We start from the raw sequence: 24922 nt of genomic DNA on the forward strand, positions 1-24922 counted from the left end.
TAGAATTGTGCAAGCACATGATAGTTTGCTATTTTCACTTCAGTTCACTTCTGTGATGTCTTTATTATATTGTTTAGTTTACAGGATTTTTTGCAACATGAAAAATTACTACCTTACATATTAACTCAACAGTCCATAAAAAATGAAAGTACCAAGATTATCTGACAGGAAATAAGGTATCACAAATGCTGCACGTCTGTAAAACAAGTAACATTTTAAAAGTAATATTCCTTTGGCACCAACAAAACCCAATGCTTGGCATTCATCTAAGAGAGAACTAAGGAAATGTTAAAGATCTAAGCAAACCCTGAAGGCTCAAACAGACTTGTATTTTATCAAAACTTTGAACATACATACACATATATTTGTTTATACATCTATCACATATAATATTATATTACCGGTAGTTGTGCTTTTGTCGTTTTCCTCCCTGGACTGAACTCCTTGACAACATAGATAAGGTATTACTTATTTTTATTCCCACTGTACTCTACATATAGTAGAATGTTTCAGTACTTTCTTGTTTCTACCATCAAGTTCTCTTGGACAATTTTTTCTTGTTCAATCTCAGGTTATTTTGGGGAGAAATGCTACTTGTCCCCCAAAACTCATATTTATGCTTCCCTTCCACAGTTTAGAGCTGTGACTGGCTAGTGAATGCCCAAGTGAAGAATACATTTCCCATCAGCTCCATCCCCTGGTGTCTGGGCCTGGACAATGTGAGTAGTTATTGCTAGTGGAGTGGGTGGCAAGTTGATGTGGGTCACTTCCAGTCCTAAGCCTTTAAGAACTGTGTGTGCCTTAAGCACACATTCCTTCTTCTTCTGCCACTAAATGCAGACAACAGAAAAGCCAAGAGATTACAGAATTTCAGAATGAAAAATACTATTAATTGAATCCCTATACAGAGAAGATCAGCTGCCCACCTTGGAACGCCACTTTGAACTGTTTCGTGAGGGAAGAAATAAGCTCCTGCTATGTTTGAGTCGTTATAAATTTGAGGATCTAATTGTTCCAGCAGATAGCATTAGCACTCATTAACAGTACTTAGAGGAATCGGATCTTCCATTAAAATAGAATTATATCTTTGGGAGATAACTTTGGTTTTACATGCACATTTTGTTTCTTCCTGCATACAGGGTAGAAAATGAATTTGTAAGTAGGAAGAATAAAGGCGCTGTACTAAACAAGTTAGCAGATAAGCTTTTGTAACCTCAATTCACGTGTTCAGAAATCATCATACTCCTTTACTTTCCACAACTCAAATTAATTCTAACCCTCTTCCCAGGAAATGTATTCTCTATGTCAGAGTTGTGAAAAGACCTAAGAGTCTTAGGTAGCCCCAAAGCATCAGCAAATATTTTGTGGTTATTCATTTAACTCAGCAACAGGTTGTAGTACACCTCTGCCTATGGGCTAGAGTATTAGCCTTCATGGAATGTATGATTTTCTGAAAGCAACAAAAATTAATCAGATAATCCCCCAATTAATCTGACAAGTGCCATAAAGAAGATGAAAAAAAAAATAATCCTGGGAGACCCACGGTAGGATATTTGGTCTAATGAGAGAAGTACAAGGAGGACTTCTTGGGGACTGGAACAACTGAGCTCATACGTGAAGGACTGGAAGAATATTGCTAGGTGATTATGGGTGGTGGGGACAGAGTTTTTAAGGTGAAGAGGGCACTAAACAGAGAATCAATTACCTTCCTAAGACCATGGTAAAAAGCAGGGTCTAAGCCAACCCTTGTGTGACTGGGATGAGGAGCCTAGAAAGATGGTGAAAGTTGGGGTTTCATTGTGAGTTCAGCATTGATGCAGAGTCTTTGAGGTCCTCTTAGGCATTTTTCTTTTAATCCTAGATTCGATGGGATAGGGGTACGGTAGACACTATATGATTTTATTCAGAAAAGACTTCTTAGGATGAAGGATGGATAATGGATTGGCTAGTAAGAAATAATATTAGAGGAAATATGGGCAAAACTGTTAAGAGGCTGTTTCAGTTGTTTATTTGAGATGTTAGTAACTTGGACTAAGATAGTGATGGTGTAAACAGGAAGAAGTTCATAAACTTAAGATACATTTAGAAAGTAACTTGAAGAGTTATTAGTGATAAATTGGAAGAAGTAAGTTTCAAGAATGATACAGAGTGATGAAAAGAGAGTTGAAACCTACCTAACTCAGCATACTGGCTGCTGCTTTTGAGAATAAAATGGGTAAGAAAACCTCCTTATTACATTGCATTTTGTCAACCCAGAGACAGACTCAAGATTTTATTGAACTAAAGCCAGCATAATCAGAATTTGTATGATAAAAACTTCAGACAAATCAGAGTAGAGAATGAATCTTTTTAATGTGTTTATTGGCTAAAGCAATATATAATGACTTTCAGATGTCAAGAGTGTGATTGTTGAGACTTGCAAAAGATTGAAGTTCTAGGAATACATTATATCAAAATTACACATTCTTACTTGTGTTTGGCTCTTGTTCTATTTAGTTCAGCCTTATTTACCTTTCTTTTCTTTTTGAGACAGATTCTCCTTCTGTTGCCCAAGCTAGAGTGAAGTGGCATGATCAATCTTGGCTCACTGCAACCTCTCCCTCCTGGGTTCAAGTGATTCTCATGCCTTGGCCTCCCCAGTAGTTAGGATTACAGGCATGTGTCACCACGCCTGGCTATTTTTTTTGTATTTTTAGTAGAGACAGGGTTTCGCCATGTTGCCCAGGCTGGTCTTGAACTCCTAAGCTCAGGCATTCCACCTGCCTAGGCCTCCCAAAGTGCTAGGATTATAGGTGCGAATCAACATGCCCGGCCAGTTTTATTTACTTTAGATTAGTAGGGTTCAATCCATAAGTAACCTGTCACTGTTTACTTCGTGACTCTGTTACAAACTTGGAACATCAGTACATCTATGTTCTTTCAATTTTGAGATTCGCTTTAGATTTTTCAAAGAAGCTCTGTGTGTGTGTGTGTGTGTGATAATTTTCTATTGGAATTAATTACAGACGAATGCAGAAATTTTAATTTGAAAGTACACCCTTTGCAACATTGATAACACTGTCCACTGATTATTTATTGATGTTATGTTGCTGTTCCATAGTGTATTGAAACCACTGTGTGATTCAGAGATGGACTTCTATAATTCTTTTTTGTGTGTGGAAAAAAAAAATACACAGACAGACCATTATATTTTTAAGTAAGAAACCACTACAAAATATGGCTTCACATCAAATTGATGACAAAGAGTATGTGAGTTGTATGACAAGTGATGAAAAACTGCACATGAAGGTAAACAAATTAATGCAGGTGAGCAGAACACCAGCTGGGTAGACATGGTGTGAGAAAAACATCACTGACAGCAGAGATACAGTGAAGTGTGCATGATGTTTTGTTTTTATTTTCTATTATGTTGAAAAGGCAATAATACTATCTTAGCATTGTTGTGAAATCTAAATTAGTTAATTAAGCAAGCATTCGATAAATGGTTTAAACACACTAGGTTATAATTAAGCATATATAGTAGACCATGGACAGATTTATGACATCCATTTTATACTGTTATATTTCCCAGCATTATATATCCTCATAGAATTTGGAAGCTATTTTAAACTCTCTGCTATACTTGCCCCATGCTGTCTTTATGCATCAAGGTACGCAAATGGCAGAACCCAGACAAGAAAGTCATTGCCAAGAGTCAACGCAGAAAGAGATGCAGAGACAGAGAGAGACAGAGAGGCAGAGGTTTCAGCAACCTGAAGCCATCAGAGGAATCAACAAATGTTATACATGGCTTGTAACACTGAATGTGAGACCCGAAGTAAAACAAACACATCTCAGCTTAGACCTCATGGAACAAGAAAAATATGAAATCCACAGAAGGCCACTCCAGGGTGGAATACTGCCTTCATGTGTGAAAAGTTACAAGACTTTCTCAGTAAGATGGATTTGGAAACTGGTCTCAGAGTTCATTACCTATGCTTTGTAGTTCTTTGTATTTATTACTGGTTTATTAAGTAGTCTGGATTCAATCAGGTATAAATATTAAACATCATATGTTATCTTGCCACTGGTCAGCTATGCTTCTGTATTTCATTGATTCTAAGATGCACATTTTATAAAACATATTTTAGTGTTGCCGAAGCCAGGATGCATCTTGAAACCAACAGTGCCTTTACGTTAATGAAACTAAGAATATTTAATTTCCTCTTTCCATCTTTTAACAATATATATGGCAGGTTCCTCAACTTCCTAGTAACTTTTGAGTAAAAACAACCCGAAGTTCATTTCAGACCAGTTGAACACTTTACTTTCATATCTAGTTTAACTCTTTCACCTCCTCTTTATCTTTAGCACCCATCAGGACTTTGCCTGGGACATTTGCAGAAGGGAACACGTATTTCTTTTCTACTTACCTTTGTCTGTATTTGCAGTTTACACAAAGGCAGAGAGATATGTTTTATCAAGTACTACATATTTCTTTTCTCAATGCCTAAATTTTCAAAATACAAAATGGCAGAATGCAAAAATGTTTCCTGGTCAGGTCCTAGGGGAACACTTCTCCCTCCCTATACTTCTTCTGCTGGGGTTAGAAAGAGGAATAAGATGTATGCTATGTTGGTGTATGTTTGATTATAACAAAGTGTGTTTACTTTATACCATTTATTGAATGTTTGCTTAATTAATATGCTTAATTCTCATGGCAACACTTAAAAGTATTATTATCTCCATATTAGAGAGATGAGATCATTGCTAGAACTAGGATTTTACATGTTTCTTGGCCACCAGGAAGAATAAACATCATGTTAAGGAAAACATCATGTTTAAGAACTACAGTGTTGGCACTGATCACTGATACATAGGTATATATGCACTGCGTGTATCTAAAATGACCAGGAAAGTTAAGGTTCTAGTGAGAAAAACTTTCAAAGCAGCACCACCTCCCACCTTGGTCAATTTGCCAGTGGTAAGACTTGTCTTTGTCTGTATTTGCATTTTACACAAAGACAGTACCACATATTTCTTTCCTCAATGCCTAAACTAAATTTTCTTTTCTTTTCTTAGACAGAGTCTAACTCTGTTGCCCAGGCTGGAATGCAGTGGCATGGTCTTGGCTCACTGCAACCTCCACCTCCTGGGTCCAAGTGATTTTCATGCCTTAGTCTCCTGAGTAGCTGGGATTATGGGGGCACACCACCACACCCGGCTAATTTTTGTATTTTTAGTAGAGACAGGGTTTCACCATGTTGGCCAGGCTGGTCTCGTACTCCCAACTTCAAGTGATCTGCCTGCCTTGGCCTCCCAAAGTGCTGGGATTACAGGCATGAGCCACCATGCTCAGCCCTCAAAGCCTAAATTTTCGAAAGACAAAATGACAGATTGCAAAAAAATGTATTTCTAGATCAAATCTTAGAGATGTAGAAGTATCCTCTCCTTTGTGTCCCTGTATTTTAATTCATTGATAAGTATATCAATTGTGTTATAAGAATTTATGAGAATTGTGTATACAATTTTGTAACTGCTAGAGTTAAGTAATTTGGTAATTTATTTAACTGGTAAACACTCCGACTGTCATCATTCTTTGCCTGTGCAACAGCATAAGCTTCTCCACCGTTCTCCCAATTCTTACTCTTGCCAACCCCCAACATGTTGACCACTCCACAGCTTCATGTGTAAATCTTATCATTCATTCTTCCATTTATTCATTTAACATATATCACATATGGTAACCATTATATTAAGTACTGCGCAGGCCTCATGGTCCATCATCTGGAACAGTGGTCTCCGACCATTTTGGCACCAGAGACCGGTTTCATGGAAGACAATTTTTTCACGGACTGGGGTCAGGGGATAGTTTTCAGATGAAACCACCCCACCTCAGATCATCAGGCATTAGTTAGATTCTCCTAAGGGGCATGCAACATAGTTTCCTTTCATGTGCAGTTCAGAATAGGGTTTGCACTCCTAAGAGAATCTAATGCCACCGCTGATCTGACAGGAGGTGGAGTTCAGGTGGTAATGCTCACTGGCCTGTATCTCACCTCCTACTGTGTGGCCTGGTTCCTAATAGGCCACAGATGGGTACCAGTCCACAGCCCTGGGATTGGAGACCCCTGATCTAGAGGACAGGCTTGTGCCCTTGTGGGGGAGGTGGATATGAATATACAAATATATCCCAGAACTTGGAGAAAACAAACAAGGTTCTGAGATAGAAAGTAACTTAGAGAGGCTTCTTTTATGTAGGATGGTCAGGGAAACTCCATTGAGGAAGTGACATTTATGCTGTTACCAGAAGGAAGTTATGTAGAGTTATTGGTGGGGGTGGAACCAGAAGAGCATCTTGGGAAGAATAAAGAGCTAAAGCCCTGAAATAGAAAAGAGCATGACATTTCTAGGAACAGAAAAAATTCAGTGTGACTAGAGCATAGTGTGAATCAGGTGGAAGTGTATTAAATGGGTGGAGAAATAATACAGAGGTTAGATTTTTATTAAACATGCAAATAAGAAAAATACTGATAGATTTTAAGCAAGGACTTATCCCAACTTGATTTGTATGGACAGAGATCGATTTGATTTCTCTTTAGAGGAAATACTAAAGGAAGATAAGACGGAAGCTTGGAAGTTAGTTAAAAGCCTGAGCAGTGATGAAGGTTTGATTCTAAGTGGTACAATTGGAAACAGACACAAGATAGATAGTGGAGAGATAATGAATGGGATTTGTTAATGATTTAATAGTTGTGACAGAAAAGGAGAAATACAAAATAAAAATTAAGCTGCTGTTACAAGTTACCGTGTGTATACTGGTGCATTTACAGATATAAATAGATTGAGATTTGGGATGGGTTTAAAGAAAGGATGGATCAAGACTTCTATGTTCTGTTGAGTTGGCTATGAGACAATCTGGTGGACTAGTTAAAAATGTGGTAGTAAAATGTGAATCTAGAGATCTCAAATATATAAAAGATCTGGCTGGAAATATAAATTGGTGAGTCGTTCCCATGAAGGAGCTCATGCAGAAAGAGAGAGGTGGGTACAGGATTGAGCTTGTAATGTATCTTAGTAGTACTTAAAACTTAGGTAGGGACTGGGCAAGGTAGCCCACACGTCCGTAATCCCAGCACTTTGGGAGGCTGAGGCAGGTGGATTGCTTGAGTCCAGGAGTTCGAGACCAGCCTGGGCAAAATGTCAAAACTCCATTACTACAAAAAATTGAGCTGAGCGTGGTGGTGTACGCCTAGAGTCCCAGCTACTCAGAAGGCTGAGGTGGGAGGATCGCTTGAGCATTGAAGGTAGAAACTGCAGTGAACTCTGATCACGCCACTGCACTCCAGCATGGTTGACAGAGCGAGACCCTGGAAAAAAAAAAAGTCGCCTCAGCGCAGTGGCTATGTGATACAGTATGTGTATATGTGTATATGTGTGTACAGTATGTGCATACTGCATGTGATACAGTAGAAATTTCCCCAGATGCCCTGTGGAAAGACCAGCTGCTACCCAGAGTCTTCCCTGGATGTCCTGCTTAGTGTAGTAGAACATCAAGCGCAGCCCAGCTCTGTCTCCTAACAAGCTGCTAGGGCCTTATCTCTTGCCTACCCGCCTGACAGCCTGGACCTCAGGCTATCAAACCTCTGGGTTGCCATTGTCTCCATTCTGTGCCATCAGAATTGTATATACATTTATCTGCTGATGTCTCTGTATTTCAAGCTCTATGTATTTATGCCTTTATAATATACAATATAGATTTTGTTACTTAAAATTCTAATATTTCCTATAGACACTAAACTCAATTTAAACACAATAAATATGTTAAAACATTATATACGTGTTGGATTAACACATAATGCAACTCATTTGTTGCTAATCTATCTTGGATTCCCTGGGTAGAATCTGTCTTCTCACATGTCTGAAATGGAAATGAATCTCCTAACTTTTTACTGTTTTTGTAAAGCCACAAAGCCCTTTTAAAATGCCTGTTTAAGGCTGCTAAACTTACATTGTTATAGAGTATATTTTACATACTTTTCTTCCTTTTAAAAGATCATACACACTTTTCTCCTGGCCTCTCATTTTGCCAAATATTCTGCCATAACAGTAAGCTAACAGAACACAAGTATTTGCTTAAAGATATTTAAAGCTAATCCCCAAAGAGTTTTCTGTTGCAAATGTATTTTAAGACATAGGCTGAAGAGATGAGTATTCAAATTCATGAGTTCTGACATTGATGTTTTATTAGGCCTACCCACATGAAAATTAGTGCTTACTTGCACAGCTATCTTATTTAAAGACACATTTGCAAAAAGAGAATAATTTCATTTTCACTGATTCAAAGGTCTATCTTTTAGAGTATTATAAACTTACATAGTACAAAAAGATTAGTAAAAAGGAAAGCAAAATGAAACTTGGAGACTTGGGTTCTAAATATAGCTTGCCTACATCCTAGCTGTAGGATCTTAGACAAATCAACTAACCTCTCTGAACATCACAGATAAAATTGGGAGTAATAACATTATCTAGCTCAAGAGTATTGTACAAATTATACAAAGTATGTAAAGTGCAAAGCAGTTCTGGCACATGGTAAGCGCTCCATAAGTTAAATATAATAATAATCATAGTAAAATAATATTCTTAACTACAATCTTATTAAAAAGTTATTACCTAGAGTTTAAGCTACGGGGTTATTTCCATTTGCACAAAGTGGGATAGAAATTTGGCTCTGTGGTTCCTAGCAGCCAATGTAAGAGTAAAACAAAAATGTTTGTAAATATCAAAAGATTTATTTACTTAAATATAAGAATCCTACAATAATCTTCCCAACTAGAGTTTGCAGAATTACCACAGGGGCTCTGTCTGTCTAAAAGTCCCCCAAGCATCATCTATTGTTCAAATAAATGAATTGCACATGTGTATACTTTTATTTTTAAAGGCATATAAATGTTGTATTAATAACACCAATTCATTTAATTGTATTGTTGAATTTATACCTTTGCCAGTAAGTATTTTCCTAAAAGATGGACTTAACTAAGAACATAAGAATTATGAAGAGCATTGTGTATTAATTAGTTGTCTTATTTGTCAAAAAGTTGAAAAAGCATTGCTGAGAAAAAGGAAACAGGTTAACTTTTGTTAAAGATATCTCTTGTTTTTCACTGTCCTTTCCCTCATCAGTAGCACCAAGAACATCCTAAGTCACAGAAACATTAGTTTTTGGAAGCAGGGTTTGCTGTAACTATAGTAGAAATGGCATTCTGATTCCACTCCTAGCTTCACAAGGATATCTGTGAAAGATTTGGGGCAAAACTGATAAGCTGTCTGAAAGTGCTTTTGCATAAGAAATGGGTTTTACTGCTAAAACTGTCATATTGCTGAGTTTTGAATGCCCTAATGGTAAATGATACTGGGGTGCCAAAAATAACCAAATTGGTAGTTTTTTCATTCATTTGGCCATCTTATTAAGTCAAATATTGATACTTTCTGCTAAGTCAGATACTGTATCATCTTGCCAACCCCCATTTTGTTACACTCATGCTGAATCTGTTTCTCATCTCTTAAGTAAGAAAATTATTGATTATTTTGTAGGGATTTAATTTTTAAAAAAATCGTAATGGATACTGTAAAGGAGCAGTATTTGGATAGTTTAAAAACATCCTCCTTGATGGGAAAATCTTTTAAAAGGCTTTCTAACTTGGTGTAATTACTTGAATTAAGGAAGTGTAATGCCATTCTACTAACTTAGAACAACTTTTTTGACTTCCTGCAAAGAGGACCCTTACAGTATTTTTGGAGAAGTTAGTAAAACCGAATCTGACATCATCACCTAGCAGCTCATGCAGCTAGCAAGTGGTTTGTTCTTAGGGTAACAGAGGAGGAAATTGTTCCTCGTCTGATAAGACAACAGTGGAGAGTATGCATTTATTTATTTACTTTTACATTTTTGATTCGTTTTTACAGAGAAAAACTTCTACAGAGATAATAATTATTTTGCCTTTCAGAAGGACGCATGCTGTTTCTTAGGGATACGGCTGACTTCCAGATATGACCATGTATTTGTGGCTTAAACTTTTGGCATTTGGCTTTGCCTTTCTGGACACAGAAGTATTTGTGACAGGTAAGTACAAGGATATTAATATTTTTTAAATTATTTTTTCTTTTTTGGAGGAATGTTTGAAATAGACATAAAAATACTTTAAATGTGTTGGTAACTGGAAGTGAGAAGCCTGCTGTAAAGCGTCAAGATTGTTGTCTCAGGGAGACACAGGCTTGTTGTGTGACGGAATACATTGTTTCTGTTTAAAAAGATATAAATGTTCGAGGACCAAAAAAAAAAAAAAAATTTAAAAGAAAAGCATTGTCTATCTGTATCTTTATTTACAACTGTTCAAAGATATTACAAAAGCAACATTATTACTTAACCTCCAAAGTGACAATAACACACATTTATAAAAGCCTGAGAATGTTTTTAATGATAAAATAAGTGAGTTTTTATTCTTTTAGCAAATTTGGTCTCTTAAAAAGTCATAAGACAGCTTTGGTTGTATGTAAGCCACTCCCAGACTTGAAGTTTGCTTCCTCAAATTTTGAGTTTAATTGACATATTTTATTGAATACTTGGGTATATAATAGTTCCAAAATATATTGAGGTATTTAGTAAAATATTAACCTTCTGCAATTTTTATCACAGAATGTATTTTAAATCAAGTTTTTAGTTTCTTGTTAATAGTTTTAATACATTTTTGCTTTAGAAATTCTTGTGGAGCCACCGCCCTTCCTGGGTGGTGGGTAAATGTTACAGCCTTGATGAGATAGAAATATTTAAACTCTTACAATCATGCAAATGCTGTATTCCGTAGGGAAATGTAACTAGTTGGACTTCCAGTGCCTATTAAGGTTTGAAATCTTTGCACGTTTATCCTCTATTCAATGGATAGTTCTTGAGCAGTGTCAACATGATTCATGAGTACATTTCAATAGATTATAGAATGTAACTAATAATGAATATTTAATATTTCTCTTTATGATGTAGTATGTAAAAGGACATTGAAAATAAAACTTTGTAGAAATTCCAAAAAGTATAAAAAGTATTTTAAAACAAGTTGCTTATTACAATTCACTTTGAAGTCTTTTTTTTGACTCTTACCGTTCTCCTTTCCTCTGAAAGTCAGGGAAGTAGCTATCTCTTGAGCATGTTACATTGTCAATTTCTATTTGGAGTAACCTAGGAGAGAGGAAAGAAAAACAACATAAGATAATTTTTTGTTTTGTGGCTGTTTTGCTTTTTATTGCAAAGATGAATTTTTAAAAAATCTATATAGATGCAGCATTTGTCTTAGTACAGAAAATGTTTATCAAGTTACCATCCCTTTAAAGCTTATCATAATAAAAAGTAAATTATAAAGAATAATAATTTCAATGAAGTGATAATGTATATTATCACAAGTCAGAACATTTTCATTTAAAATTCCCACTCAGGAAATGTTGAAAAGCATTTTTAAATGACCATAAAGAAATACTGAGACATTTTGTAAGCCAGAATATGTTTCTTCTCTCCATACTCATTTAGCTTCTATTATTTTCTTCAGGTCTAGCTCCATTGCTTTTTATTCCAGGCAAACTTCCCAACCTCCCAAATAGAACAAATATCCTATTATATGCTTCAATCATAGTGTGAAATATTTCCTTTGTGCATAAAAATTCAACTCATATGATTACAGGACTTTTTAAACCATAAGACACATCTTTGAATTTGTAATTGAAATAAGAATATAATGGGATCTAAAATATTCAGCTTTGCTGAATAATTTATACCGTAGCAAATAAATGGATATACATAGATTTATTTTGAAAAATCAAGTTTATCTTCAGTTGCTCACATAAATATTGAGAGCAAACATTTTTCTAAAAGACATTTGTAGACTCCCTGAGATATATGCTTTCTTGTGGAAAAACATATACAGATATAATCATTTGTACCTGCAAATATTGTTTATAATCCTTTCAAGTTGCAAGAAACATTTTGTGATTTGATGTATAATTTGGAAAATTCTCAATGCTTTAAATTATATATTTTTCTTTTTTAGCAACAAATGAGTTGGATTCTATGTTTCATTTTAATGTGTCAAAATTAGTTTAGTGCCTACAGGAAATAATAAACTTTTGGGGAGCAAATTTTATACTGTATGCTCTAAAGCATAAAGAAATAGAGCCAAATGTAGAAAGCCATCAATGGTAACTCTATGCACAATTCAAATATTTTATTTAAGCTCTAAAATGCACACATGGACAAGGCCAAAGTGAGTCTTTGGCAGTGCAACATCCAGGCAGGGTTCAGTTTTACTCAAAACTTCCTAATCCTCTTGCTCTGTGCCTCTTTGTGATGGCAACTGGAAACCAAACTTTGTTTAAGATTTCTAAATAATTTTAGGGGACAATGATGATTTTAAGAATGCAGGTGAGGGTGAGTGTTCTCTGGTTCTAATAAAGTTGTAATGCCAGGCAGATCTAGTACACCATAGCATGGCAGTGAAGAGTATATGAGTTATGCTATGTGAGGTATATGATGAGTTTTATTATGAGTCATAATAGTTAACACTCATTTCCTGGACATAATTCTTCATTTTTCCATCTGTATTAAAAATATATATCTCATGTTGTAAACATGGACCGTGCCTTGTACATCACAGACATTCAATGAAAATTATTTAATTGAATTTGGTAAGCAGTCCTTTTAAGTTCTACATACTGCATAATTTAGAGATTTGGGAATGTGAGTAGAATTACTTATTGATTTGAAAAAAAAAATTCCCTACTAAAAACCTGCCTGTGACCCTTGCCATTACTAGAATTTGAAATGTACTTTGTTACAGGAAAGGCTATGAGGGGTTAGGGCCTATATTATCTTTTTCTCTTTTGTTCTGTGTAACTAAGTATAGGGGCAGAGTAGTTAGCTTGAACTTAGTTCATATACATGAACATGTATTTCTTTATATATATGCACACACATAAACTAGTTCTATATTTGTGGGTTATATATGCTAGTCTGTCTGTCTATCTATCTATCTATCTATCTATCTATCTATCTATCTATCTATCAATCTATCAATTATCCATGTTTGTCTATTTGGTGTTCCCATGAACTTCGGACCTTGGCCTGTGTTGTTCTTTTTTCTCCACTTGGTTACATATCATTGCCTACTACGTGTTGATTACTCTGATTCTCCATCTCTAGATTCATCCCTCAGAAACATGGAACTTACTTCCTTTCCTAAATCCAGACATTGACATGTTCCCCAAGTCCTGAAATTTTGCTTTGTAATAATCTTTAATAACTTCTTGCTTTGACATCTCCATTGCCATCATCTTAATTCATGGCTTTATTATTTCTCACCTGCAAAATTGTATTTTTTTTTAATCAGTCTGAAGTCTCATCCTTTTTTTTTTACATAATCAGCAGATTAAAAAATAAAATAAAAAGCAAAGGGATACTGATTTCTTCTCATTGCCTTTGGTATACATTCTAATCTTTTTTGCCAGAGAAACTGATTCCACTAATGATCTGGGGGCTAGGCCTGGAGCTGGGAAGAGATTTTTTTTTCTTCTTTCTTTCTTTTTCTTCTATGATTGATTAAAAGGAAACAAACAGGAGGTAGTTTTAACACCCACCTCTATACTTTCTCAAGGTATTTAAGACTCTGGGCAAATCTTACCTCTTCTATTACGTTATCTTATGTCACTTTTGCCACAAAATATCTCCACTGAATTGCATACTTTTTATCACCTTTTCTTGGCATTTTTCAAGTCATTTCAATTTGTTGTTGTAATGATGATTGATGATGATGATGACATGTGAATTAGTGGATTTACTGACATTGCAACCTACATGAAATCAGGTATAGGAGACACAAAAGGCATAAACACATAGTTCCCATATCTGATTTATCGCCAGGCACTGAATAAATCATGGATTTTAAAACAATAAAACTGCAGATTATAGTGATAAAGGAAAGGAAAATTTTCAAAGAGGGAAGTCAAAAAGAGGGAGAATATGAGATTAAAAAAATTAACCAGAGGCAAAGTGGGAGGATGAAGGTAGCAGGACTATTCTGTCCAGATTAAACAAATTGATTTTAGATCTAGATGCTTACAGGCTGGCCTTTTTGTTTTTGTTTTGTTTTGTTTTTTTCTTTGCTCCCTTCTTTACTCTTGTTATCTCACTTCTTGTCTGGAAAGATCCTCCTGACTTCCTAAAAGTTCATAGTTTGAGAATGTTGTTACTGCTCTTTGGACATTCTAGGTAATGTAATTTGGAGGGCCAATTTTATTCTTCAGATACACGTACCCGTAGAAAGAAAAGTAGCAAATGGGAGGGAAATACAAATCTAGCAGAGTGATAACACAAACAGATCAGGTCCAGTCCTGGCAATTGCTGGTTTGAGCACTGATGCTAGTGCTCTGGGATTGCTTGCAAGGGCAGATGGAATATGGTGCACCCTAGGTGTTGCATTATTTGCACACCAAAAGTTTGTAGAGAGCTGGGAATAATTTCTTTTCAGATAGTGTAGTGATGAATGTCAATCTGAATAGGTAAGGGGCACAGATTTGTACTGAGGTTGGTTCATTCTCTTGGCAAATATACAGTGTTCACAAAGACAAGGTTTCATCTTCAGACCATGTGTGTATATGTCAGCTTGGTGCAGAGAGAGAAATTTTTGATTAACGCTGAACTTTGATTTTTTTTTCTAGACATCATATAGGTTTATGTAGTTATTTACATAGGAAACAATTAGACTGGAAATTTAACATATCTTCAGTTTAAAATTAATTTCAATCTTGTCTAAATATCTTTGTAAGTACTAGACACCCAACCCCATAGCAGTGGCCTAATTCCAAAGGGTTAGTGCTATGACTTTTGCATACATAAAGACAGCACTTTTTAGGGTATGATACACAGAAAAAAAAAATGGCAAGACTTTAGCAATATGATGTGATGTCTATTTCTATGTAATATCCAAATACACAGGAATAAAAATTATAGTAATCACTGGATTTTGTGTACATGGCTTTAACCAATATTTAGATTAGAAAATATCTAATTATTGCCTAAAATATTTAATTTTCATTCCTGTTTGTATGTCAGTGTGTTACTTCAATATCAGTCTGTTCAAAGAGTCTAGGAATGACTACTGTAAGCAGAGAATTGTATGTTCAGGAATCACAACAAAAACAAGAACAAATAGAGAAACAGAAGCTTTCCTACTCTTTCATCCAGGACAAGAATAAATATACATAAAGTCAATATTAGGGAAGTCAACAAGCATCTTCTATATCCGTTCATAGTAACTTCAATTGATTCATTTCTTAAAAGATAATCAGAAAATATATCGATTTTTATTAGAGTCTTTAGTAGAGACCAAACTTAAACAAATATATTATATGGTGCTTAACTCTATCGCATTTAAAGATTCAACATTTATTTCCTCTAAAAATGAGTCAAGTGTCTGAAAGGAAAAAGCCACCTAACTGAAACTTCAGTTTCTACTATACAGGGTATTTATTACAAAACTGTAATTACAATGCAATGATACTGAAGTATAAATGATCATCATTCATATATTTAAGAAAATAATCAAATTTGAGTACCTGGAAGAAAACCATCCACCCTCCAAAATAGGGATTTGCTAATGTAGGAGTAGAAGGCAAAAGCTGAGGGTAACTCAGGTAACACACTCATATGTATTAGGATATGAACAACTGGTATAGCGAACTTAATAGAAATCACTGATAGACAAGAAGACATTCTCTGCATTTTAAATTAAAATAAAATTTGTCCTGCATTTAAGACAATAGTTTACAGAAACCTATATAAATAACAGTGATGCTAAGAGACAATATCAAAATGATAATACGATGGCAATACAGTGTGGCCACTATATTTTAAACACATCTACTTGATGAAAAATATAATAATTTATTGATTAAAAAATATTAAGCATAATAGAAAAGGAGGCAGAAACCACTCCAAGCTGGGAAACATCATGGCATTTGTAATGAGAAATATTTTGAAAATCTAACTCTATGAATCACGTGATTTTGAGCTAAATCAGTTTTCATCCTTGAGACCCAGTTTCCTCATCTATAAAGTGTTATAAGCATTAAAAGCGATAACATTTGTGAAAATGCTTTGAAACTATGAGATACTTGGAGAAGTTGTAAATTTTTTCATGTGAGCCCATGAAATCAGAGCACATAGCCCTTTAGCATAAACATGATTCCAAATGATATCTCTTCCTTTGAGACACTGTGAGAAGATAAAGGGATAGTTTAAGGTTAAGTGATAGAGGAATAAACCCTTATAAGCCTTTGAATTCTTTTAACTTTGCGTTCTTTATTTCAGGGATTTTTCAGGCTTCTCCAGTCTGCAGTCTAAATAGTTTGTAAATCCACAGCCTTCTACTTTGCCAGGGATTTCTTATTGTAAAAATAGCCCGAAGTCTCACCTGCCTTCAATCCTTTTTGTGTCCATACCCACCATTACCAGGTTAATCTCTGTAAAAGGCAGAACTCACCTTTGTCCATCCCTCTTTCAGTGTCTCCTGTGGGTAGAAAATATACTGAACCCATGATTTGATACCAAGTATGTTTTGATTCAACTTTTATGAAAATAAATGTTTTATTAGAATATACCAACATTTATGAGCTTTTCTTGAAAATAAATTTTGGAGGAAAGAAACTCCATTAGACCAATTTAATTCCCTGATTATTATATATATATTCCCTAGTTAAATCCTTGACAGTTTTTCCATTTTAATTTTAATTTTACTGAACTAATATTTAGCAGCATCACTTTCATTTAATTTTTACAATAACTATTAGATTCATGAATCCATTTTACCCATGTCAAATTCTACTGAATATAGCTTATGCTTTTGGGAATTTTCCTTTGTGGTTATTACTTTTCTAAATGTAATTCTTTTCAAACAATACAGATCTAAATTTTCCAAAACCATTTAAATTCTTCTCTTTGGCCATAAATATTTTATGTGTGTAGTTTGGCTACTGCTAGTTTAGCTTTTTAATTGGTTTTGTGTCTCAATGCTACAAAAATATGATTTATGTAATTTTTCATTTTTGTCAAACTGATTGGACAGTATTAGCCATTCTCAATTTTTTGTTGTGTTGAAATTTCTATGAGTGACATTAATGTGGAGATTGACAGCTCTTAGAGCTAGATTCATTTTGAAATTTTAAGACACTTTGGGCCAATGGAAACTTTAGAAACACTTTTAAGACTGCTCAATAGTCTAGAATTATTATGTTTTAATTATCATTCATTTGTATAATATTCCTCTTATTAGCTTTCACACTTAATACCAACTTCTTATTCATTATTGGAGCAAAAAGTAAAAAGAAGAATCAATGTGATAAATTTAACATCTTCTCAATGTAAAATGGTGTGTGGGGAAAGTGTCAAATCATCCTACATTGGACTTTGTGCATTTAGGAAAAATAAAAGCAATTAGTGTTGCACACATATATCTAATCGAATCTCTTCAGATTTATCTAGCTTTATCTCTAACCACTTTGTGACTCTTTTTGTAACTTGCATTTTTCTAAAAATGTGACCTTGTTTGATCTTCCAGCTGTTGGCCATGCTGTTTTTCCTTCTCTCCACATCTTTTTTTCAATATGGCAAATTATAAATTCTATTCAAAATTTACTTTAAAGAGCACCTCCTCTGGACAGCCCACACCCCACTTGTATAACTCTTGCTCTTCAGCCCCTTTCACACCTGCATAGGTGTTCTTCTGCCGTGATGATTCTTTGAATAATTCTCTTGGAGTTCTCTTCACTGGGCTCTCTTGCAGCAACTGGTGAGCTCATGTAGGCTATAATTGGGTCTCTGCTTATTTGCCAGTGCCTGCAGGTCCTCAGTACTTGTTTGCTGAAAAAATGAATGAATGGTCTGTCAGCTTAACTAAACTGTGTATGTAGAAGGCACTTAATGATTCTTAAAAACAATTTTGATTCTATCCTTTTATTGTTTTTATGGGAATTATTTATGGTAAAATTTTCTACATAATAGAAAATTCGGAAAATGTCAAGAAATAAAAGGAAAAAGAAAATTGCTTAGAGCCCTTGCTAACAAATTGTTTTTCTTCCTCTATCTTTTGATCACATGCTGTGTATGAAATTTCGTGTTCGATTTTTTTCCCAAGTAAACCTGATTATTTTAGACAATTTGAAAAATATAGAAATGAATAAATAAGCAAATAAGAATTTCAGGTTTCCAGTTCTCAAAATCTAAAAACTTTCTGAGTATTTCATTCGACTAGGACAACTAGATCTATTCAGTCATTTATTAACTTATTGGTTCATTTGATAAACAACTATTTTGTGAGTGTTTTCCATGTACTGTGGGCTGAGGATAACATATCCCATGAAGGCTGTATTCTCTTAGTATCAGTGGCTTCTTGGAGATGGTGTTTTAAATCTTCCAAAATCTTCATCAACACCCCAAAACTTCCTCCTCAAAGTAATAATATACTTTGCTACAGATAATTATTGGTGTTATAAATGTTTTATAAGTTATAAATTTAAAAATCACTATTTTAAGATTATATATAATATATTAAGTAAAACTTATATTCTTACAAGACTACCTCCAGGTCCCTGTTACAACTAGATTTTCTTTGCAGACTTTTAAATTATAGAAGTTCTGGTGCTGCCACTGAGATGCGTAGATTATTATTAGATATTCAATAAATAAAGTTGGTAGATGTGAAGAGGTACTAGACAATAGTCCTATTTTGTTTTAGTTTGTTTGTTTTGTAATTTATTCTGAAAATAAAATGTTTATGTGGAGAGAAAAGGGAAAACATACAGAAATACACAGCACACAAACAAATTCTTACTTTTTTTTTTTGTAGTCTTTCTAATTTTCCAAGGTCACCAGCTAATAGCAAATGAGAGTTGTAGGGAGTGGGGTGAAGGCTGGGGTCTTAATCGGGGTCTATCTGATTCTAGATGGACCTGATTCTAGATTTTCCACTCAGTTAATCAATCTTCTTAGTGGTCAGTTTAATAATCAGGAATTTAAGACATGACTGCGTGATGATGGGCAAATCACAGCAGGACTGAATGGGAGCTGGTAGTTTCTCAGAGGTTGTTAGTGTGACATATGCATGTAAGTTAATTCACCTGATTTAGCTACTTACATGAACCATTGTGTACTGAGCTGCTTCTGTGTCTTTAGCAAGATCAAATTCACATACGATTGCATGACTTTTATATAAAGCAAAAAGACATCTTTGATTAATTTGTCTTCACCTTGAATGCTGATGTGATGTGTTACAATCATCCTGAAAAGGAGGCTAACAAAGGACAGGACTGAGTCTGTCTTGAGGTGAGTGATATGATGGAAAGAATGGATTTTCCCCCACCCAACTCATTTTTGATATTACATAAAGTGAAAAACATTAAATAATTCACCAAAGTATCTAGATTTTTTTTTTTTTTTTTTGAAGTGCAAGGGAAGTAACTTGACCTTTGTTAAATACTTTGATCATGGAAAACACATAAGGTTCTCATCTTATTCCAGGAAGTGTAGACACTAGATAATTTTCTTATAGTCATCCAAAAAGCATATTAAATGAACCAGGTAAACCCATCCTACACTTATGTATTCCAGAGACAAGTTGGCTAAACTTTAGGGAAGCTAAAACAAAACAAAACAAAATATTGTTTGGTTCATGTGATAAATGTGGATTCTGGTCAGATAATTTAGGCCGCATATTCTATTTTGACTTCTTAGACTTAGATTTCCAGATAGTCTGGTTTATAAAATAAGATTTTAACTTATGCTTACTAAACTCTATGTATTTCTACTTTCCAACGACCCATGTTCTTATTTTCTGAATTTACTTATTCATGCTTTAGGTATGATAAAGGTATGTAATGGCTAAGGAAACATAAATGAAGCATAAGACATCAGTTGAGAGTTTTGACTGAAAGGAAGTGGTGATATGAAGGAAACAGATAAACCAAAGGAAAAGGAAAAGGTCAGGGAGCTGATACAAGTAACTTGAAGAAATGTTAGTGTAAATGTTGGATTCAGACAATCACTACTTTTAAAGTACTTTAAAGAAGTCAGTCTTTGAAATCTTGCCCAGATTCCATTCCAATTTCATCATTGGAGACTTACAATGATGAAAAATTGGGGAAAAATTACCTTCCAAAGCCTCAGTTTCCTTGTCTGTAAAATGGAAATAATAACAAGAGATATTAAATGAGATGATTCACTCATTGATTCATCAGTTGTTTATAGAGCCCCTGCTGCGATAAAAACTGTTTTAAGTGCTGACACGGTGGCAAATAAAGCAGAAAGTGTACCTACTTTTATGAAACTGACTTTCTAGCAGTGAGAGATAGCAAGAAAACAAACAACAAATTGAGATAACTTCAGTTGTATGTAAAAGCTGTGAAGAAAATTAAGTAGTGTAATATGGTAGAGACAGGCCTGAGCTGGATTTAGGGGTGAATGCACCTTCAGACAGAGTGATTGGGGAAGATCTTTATGAAGAAAAGTCATTGAGCTGCTTGTTGACTGGCAAGAATATGGGGATCCATGTGAGGGAGACTGGCAGGAGTAAAGGTTCTATGGCAAAACCAAACAAATTGGTGGGCTCAAGGCTTGACCACAGAAAGGTCAAGCACTTGTAGTGTGGTGAGTAAGAACTGAGCAAGTTGTGGTGACGCTAGAAAGATAAGCAGAAGGCAGGTCCCATAGGACCTTGATGGAAATGGAAAGAACTTGAATTTTACCTGAAATATAAAGGGAAGGAGTCATTTTAAATTCTTAAGTATAGAATATCCTAATCTTCTTTCTGTGTTGAAGAGATCACTTTGACTGCTTTGAAGAGAATAGATTGGAAGTAAGGCAAAGCCTGGAACCAGTTATGAGGAGACTGAATGGGAGGACAAAGAAAGGGGATGGTGATCTGGACCAAGTGTTGGCAGCACAGGTAGAAAGAAAGGAAAGATTAACATAGAATTAAGAGAAGTGGCTGCATGGAAAAGACAAAGACATTTTAGAGAATGACTTTTTTCTCCCCATGAGCACTGGGAAGGGAAAGAGCCAAATTAGGGGGTTGGCAATCCAATGTTACGTTTGGGCTGTTATTGATGTCTGATTTTCATTAGATGGTAGAGATGTCAAGAAATCCATTGGAGATAAGAGGCTGAGGCCCATTCAGTAGGTCTCAACTGGAGACATAAATATAGGAGTCATTGCATTCAGATGGAACTTAAAGCTAAAGGACTGCATGTGACAGTGTAAATAAACATCTAGAGATGAGCAGATGACTGGTTTCTGAGCTTTGGGAAACTTCGTATTTGGAAGAGACACAAGGAGGAGCTAGGAAAAGATAGTGAGAAGAGGTAGCCAGTGAAAAAAAGTGGAAAGATACTTTGCTTTGAATGTTGAAAAGGGTTGGCATTGTAGTGAGAATTCAGTAAATTCCACATAAAAATCTGAATTTATGTCTCCTCTTGAAAGGTTTATTGTGAACACGCTATTGGTAAATATCTCTATTAACTTTAATATTGTTACAAAAGTAATGATTAAGGAATTTATAATAATATTTGGAAGAATTAAATGTCTTTACCTATATATCCCTTGCTAGCTTAACAATTAGAAAAAGAAAGAGGTACAACTTAACATAATTTGTTTTAATAAAAGCTACAGAATATATTGAGAGACGAATGAATTAGAAATTTAAGTGAAAATTTGATGCAAAGGTAATGCTCCATTGAACCATTTCGTGGCTTATATTTTGTTTTGATACATATTTAAAAATATTGTTTAAGACAATACTTGAACAGATTGAGATTGTGTGTGTGTGAATTGGTTAAATAACTGGTTTATTTTAAAATTGAAGTTAAACCTTCCATTTATTTGAGAAATTTAAAAAGTAGTTGTTATCAATGTGGCAGATATTAGGTGGAATCTAATATCATGAAAATTAAACCACACATAAATAGAGATAAATCCTCTTGTCGGTGTATGTATATCTCTGTGTGTAATTTTGATCTCAAGCTTGGCAGGTTTCTTTAAAATATATTTTTTTAGAGCTACTTACTTTTGTACTTACTGGTAGTTAGCTAATAAGAAAAAGTTAGCTAATAAAAAATAGGGCTTACTCTGTGCCAGGCACTTCTGTTAACATTTTATAAATGTTATCTCATTTAACAAGCTCATGTCGTTGTATAGTCTAGCTTATACTTGTCCTTAACATAAGCAAATTTGTTAATTTGTGTTTCCTGATATTTATCATAAAATGTACTGGTTGTAATATCTTAAAAGGGAATAGTTCAATTTAATTTTCCTTGTTCTAATTTTAAATACAGTACTAAGGTTGCGAAAGAAGGGGTCAGGAAAGGGAAGTAACACTGAATGTCTCTCATGTGCCTGGCACTCCATATGATGCTTCAATGCACACCAGGCTATTCAGTCTTAAGATTTGTTTCTACATTGTTTCTAGTTCTACAGATTACTCAACAAATGTATAATCCTTGGTCACTAGTCTTACTAGGGAAAACAGAATTATGGTTGAAACAAAAGAATAAGTAATCAAAATATCTATCACTATTTATTTTGTATTATGATATTTTGCTTAAGTTGAAAAATGGGCACATCAGGTGTTTTGGCAGTTTACTGTGATCTCAAATAGTAGTGAGAATGTATTGAAAAAGTTCAGTACAGGAGAAAGCTGTGCAGCTTTCTCTTCCTGTCGCTGCTTAATTTTCATGTAGATATAAAGCCGCAGTTTAAACACATCTGCTTAATCCTCATTTAAAAGACTAGGAGAGAACTTGAAGGGGAGGGAGGGAGAGGAGGAGAAGGGGAAGAGATTGAAAGAAATCTCTCCCACTTAATACAAACACTATATTAGTGTGTTAGAAACAGATAATCGTACATGTAGGCACTATCATTTGTGAAATCAAGAAAGCATAATTTACTCCCAATGCTGAAAAATATAGTTGTGTGTAAGCAGCAGGGAGATATTAAAATACCTATCTAATAAAAGATAATAAAAGCCTAGCAAACCTAAGTAACCCATTTTCAGATGTTAATCCAATTATGTAAACAAATATTACTCCCCCCCCCTTTTTTTTGGTCATTGTTTCAAGGATAAAGGGTGAATGAAAGAAATAGCATTCCATCTAGGTAAAAGAGGAATCAGCATCATTGAAATGTGAATAGCTGTGATTCCTCCTTGCTGAATGGTAACTCTGAACAGAGGGAACCTGGGAGTCCATCTAGAGGCTCAAGGAATAAGAGGTTCTCACCTAGAGGAAGATGAAAAATACTTTCAGGGTGACCCATGAGGGAAAATCACCAAAGCCTTTGAAATAAAATATTTTCCCTTTTCTAAGAATAAAAGGTGGTGTTATGTCAAGGGCAGCTCCATGGTGTGGATGAAAGAACTACTGGGAATGGCTACTGAGAGATCAAAGGCAAGTGGAACCTCAAAATTCTGGAAGTAGAACAAGTCAGATACAATATAAGAAGTACTTCAAAGAGAAGAAAATAAGAATAATAAAAATACCTTTAGTTGTCAAATGTAAAATTTGTGCCAGTTTTGTCACATTCTATTTTTCAGGAACACTGTAAAGGGTATTTTCTATTAGTATCAATTTAGCTGTATGTATCTTCCCATTTATCTTAATTAGTCAATTTTCAAGAACAAATGTGTTATGCTCAAAGCATCAAAGGACTTTTTTGTTAGCCTTAATAAAATGCATTCTCTTAAACTAAATTTTAATTTAGTTTACAGGTCTAAGTATAAGGTGATTATAGAAAATGAATGTAAAATCACTTCATTAAGTGTAAAAAATATGAGGAATTGTTATACTGTTTGAGAATTTGAAAAACTATAAAGGAATATAGAAACTATGATTAGTTTCTCATTTGGTTTTTCACTTTAAGAATTGAAATAAAAGTTGAAATCTTGATTTAAAAAACAAGAATGATTCACAAATTATTTTACAAATTGAAATGAAATATAGAATGTTCAACTACTGTCAACGTGAACTCCTATTTTGTAATTATTCTATAAACATCTATATTTGCTAAAGAGCAACAGACCAAGGAAAAGAAAAAATAATCAATACCATCCATAGAGCCATGGTTCTGTGGAATCTTTGCTCCAGTTTAAGTTTTGTCAGTGTCTGAAAGAAAATACTTCCCATGGATCTATCTTTTTGCTAAAGAGCATTCTTTACATTTTAAAACATATTAATATTTACATAAAGGTGCTTGTGGAAAAGGAAATCGTGTGCCTTTTATTTTAATTCATCCATTATTCTATTCCACATGTAAAGTAGAAAATGCTACTTTAAGACAAAAGTAAAGCATTATTTATTTAAAAATCTATTTTGTCCACGAATTTTATCAGAGGTAACACTTCTTAATGTTATTCAGTGCCATAACTTGCCTTTTTTCTAGGCCTCCATTTTATGAACTGAACATCTGGATTTGATGGGCAAGAAAACATTTCCTTCCGCTGGGTTTTCTAATAACTCCCTCTTACAGATATGTATGCTTCATGTTTGTTAATAAAATTGACATGATTTTAATATCTGGTATTTTAACACACAATGAATTACGGAATTTTCAGTGGTCTTATGTAATTAAATGCGTTTTAAAATCTTTACAAAAAATATTAAGAGCAACTCTAAAATGTATTAAAGCCACAGATGTTTTCCTTTATAGTGTTAATTGATTTAAGGTCCATCAAAATGCTGTTAAAATGTCTAGAGGTTAACAATAACAATGGCACATGGGTCAGATTAAAATTCTTTTTGAGTAAAATAAATAAATAAATGATAGCTTATTTTCCTCTGATTAAAAAGAATTAACTAATGGATTGAA

The 24922-nt window shown here is 34.4% G+C and overlaps 1 protein-coding gene across 5 annotated transcripts in view; it reads left to right on the plus strand.

The window, feature by feature from the left end:
• Positions 1 to 9733: 9733 nt before the first annotated feature.
• The window catches only part of PTPRC (protein tyrosine phosphatase receptor type C), a 120276-nt gene continuing 105087 nt past the window's right edge, over positions 9734 to 24922 (plus strand). For 4 of the 5 annotated variants that reach the window (XM_023224738.2, XM_023224739.1, XM_023224740.1 and 1 more), the window contains exons 1-2: positions 9742 to 9898; positions 9987 to 10102. In XM_023224738.2, coding sequence (XP_023080506.1) covers positions 10030 to 10102 — 73 coding nt within the window. In that variant the 5' untranslated portion in view covers positions 9742 to 9898; positions 9987 to 10029. Of the gene's footprint in view, positions 9899 to 9986; positions 10103 to 24922 lie in introns of all 5 variants that reach the window. The other variant, XM_023224742.1, reaches the window with a different exon arrangement.

Source organism: Piliocolobus tephrosceles, chromosome 1, assembly GCF_002776525.5.
Source record: "Piliocolobus tephrosceles isolate RC106 chromosome 1, ASM277652v3, whole genome shotgun sequence".
NCBI lineage: Eukaryota > Metazoa > Chordata > Mammalia > Primates > Cercopithecidae > Piliocolobus > Piliocolobus tephrosceles.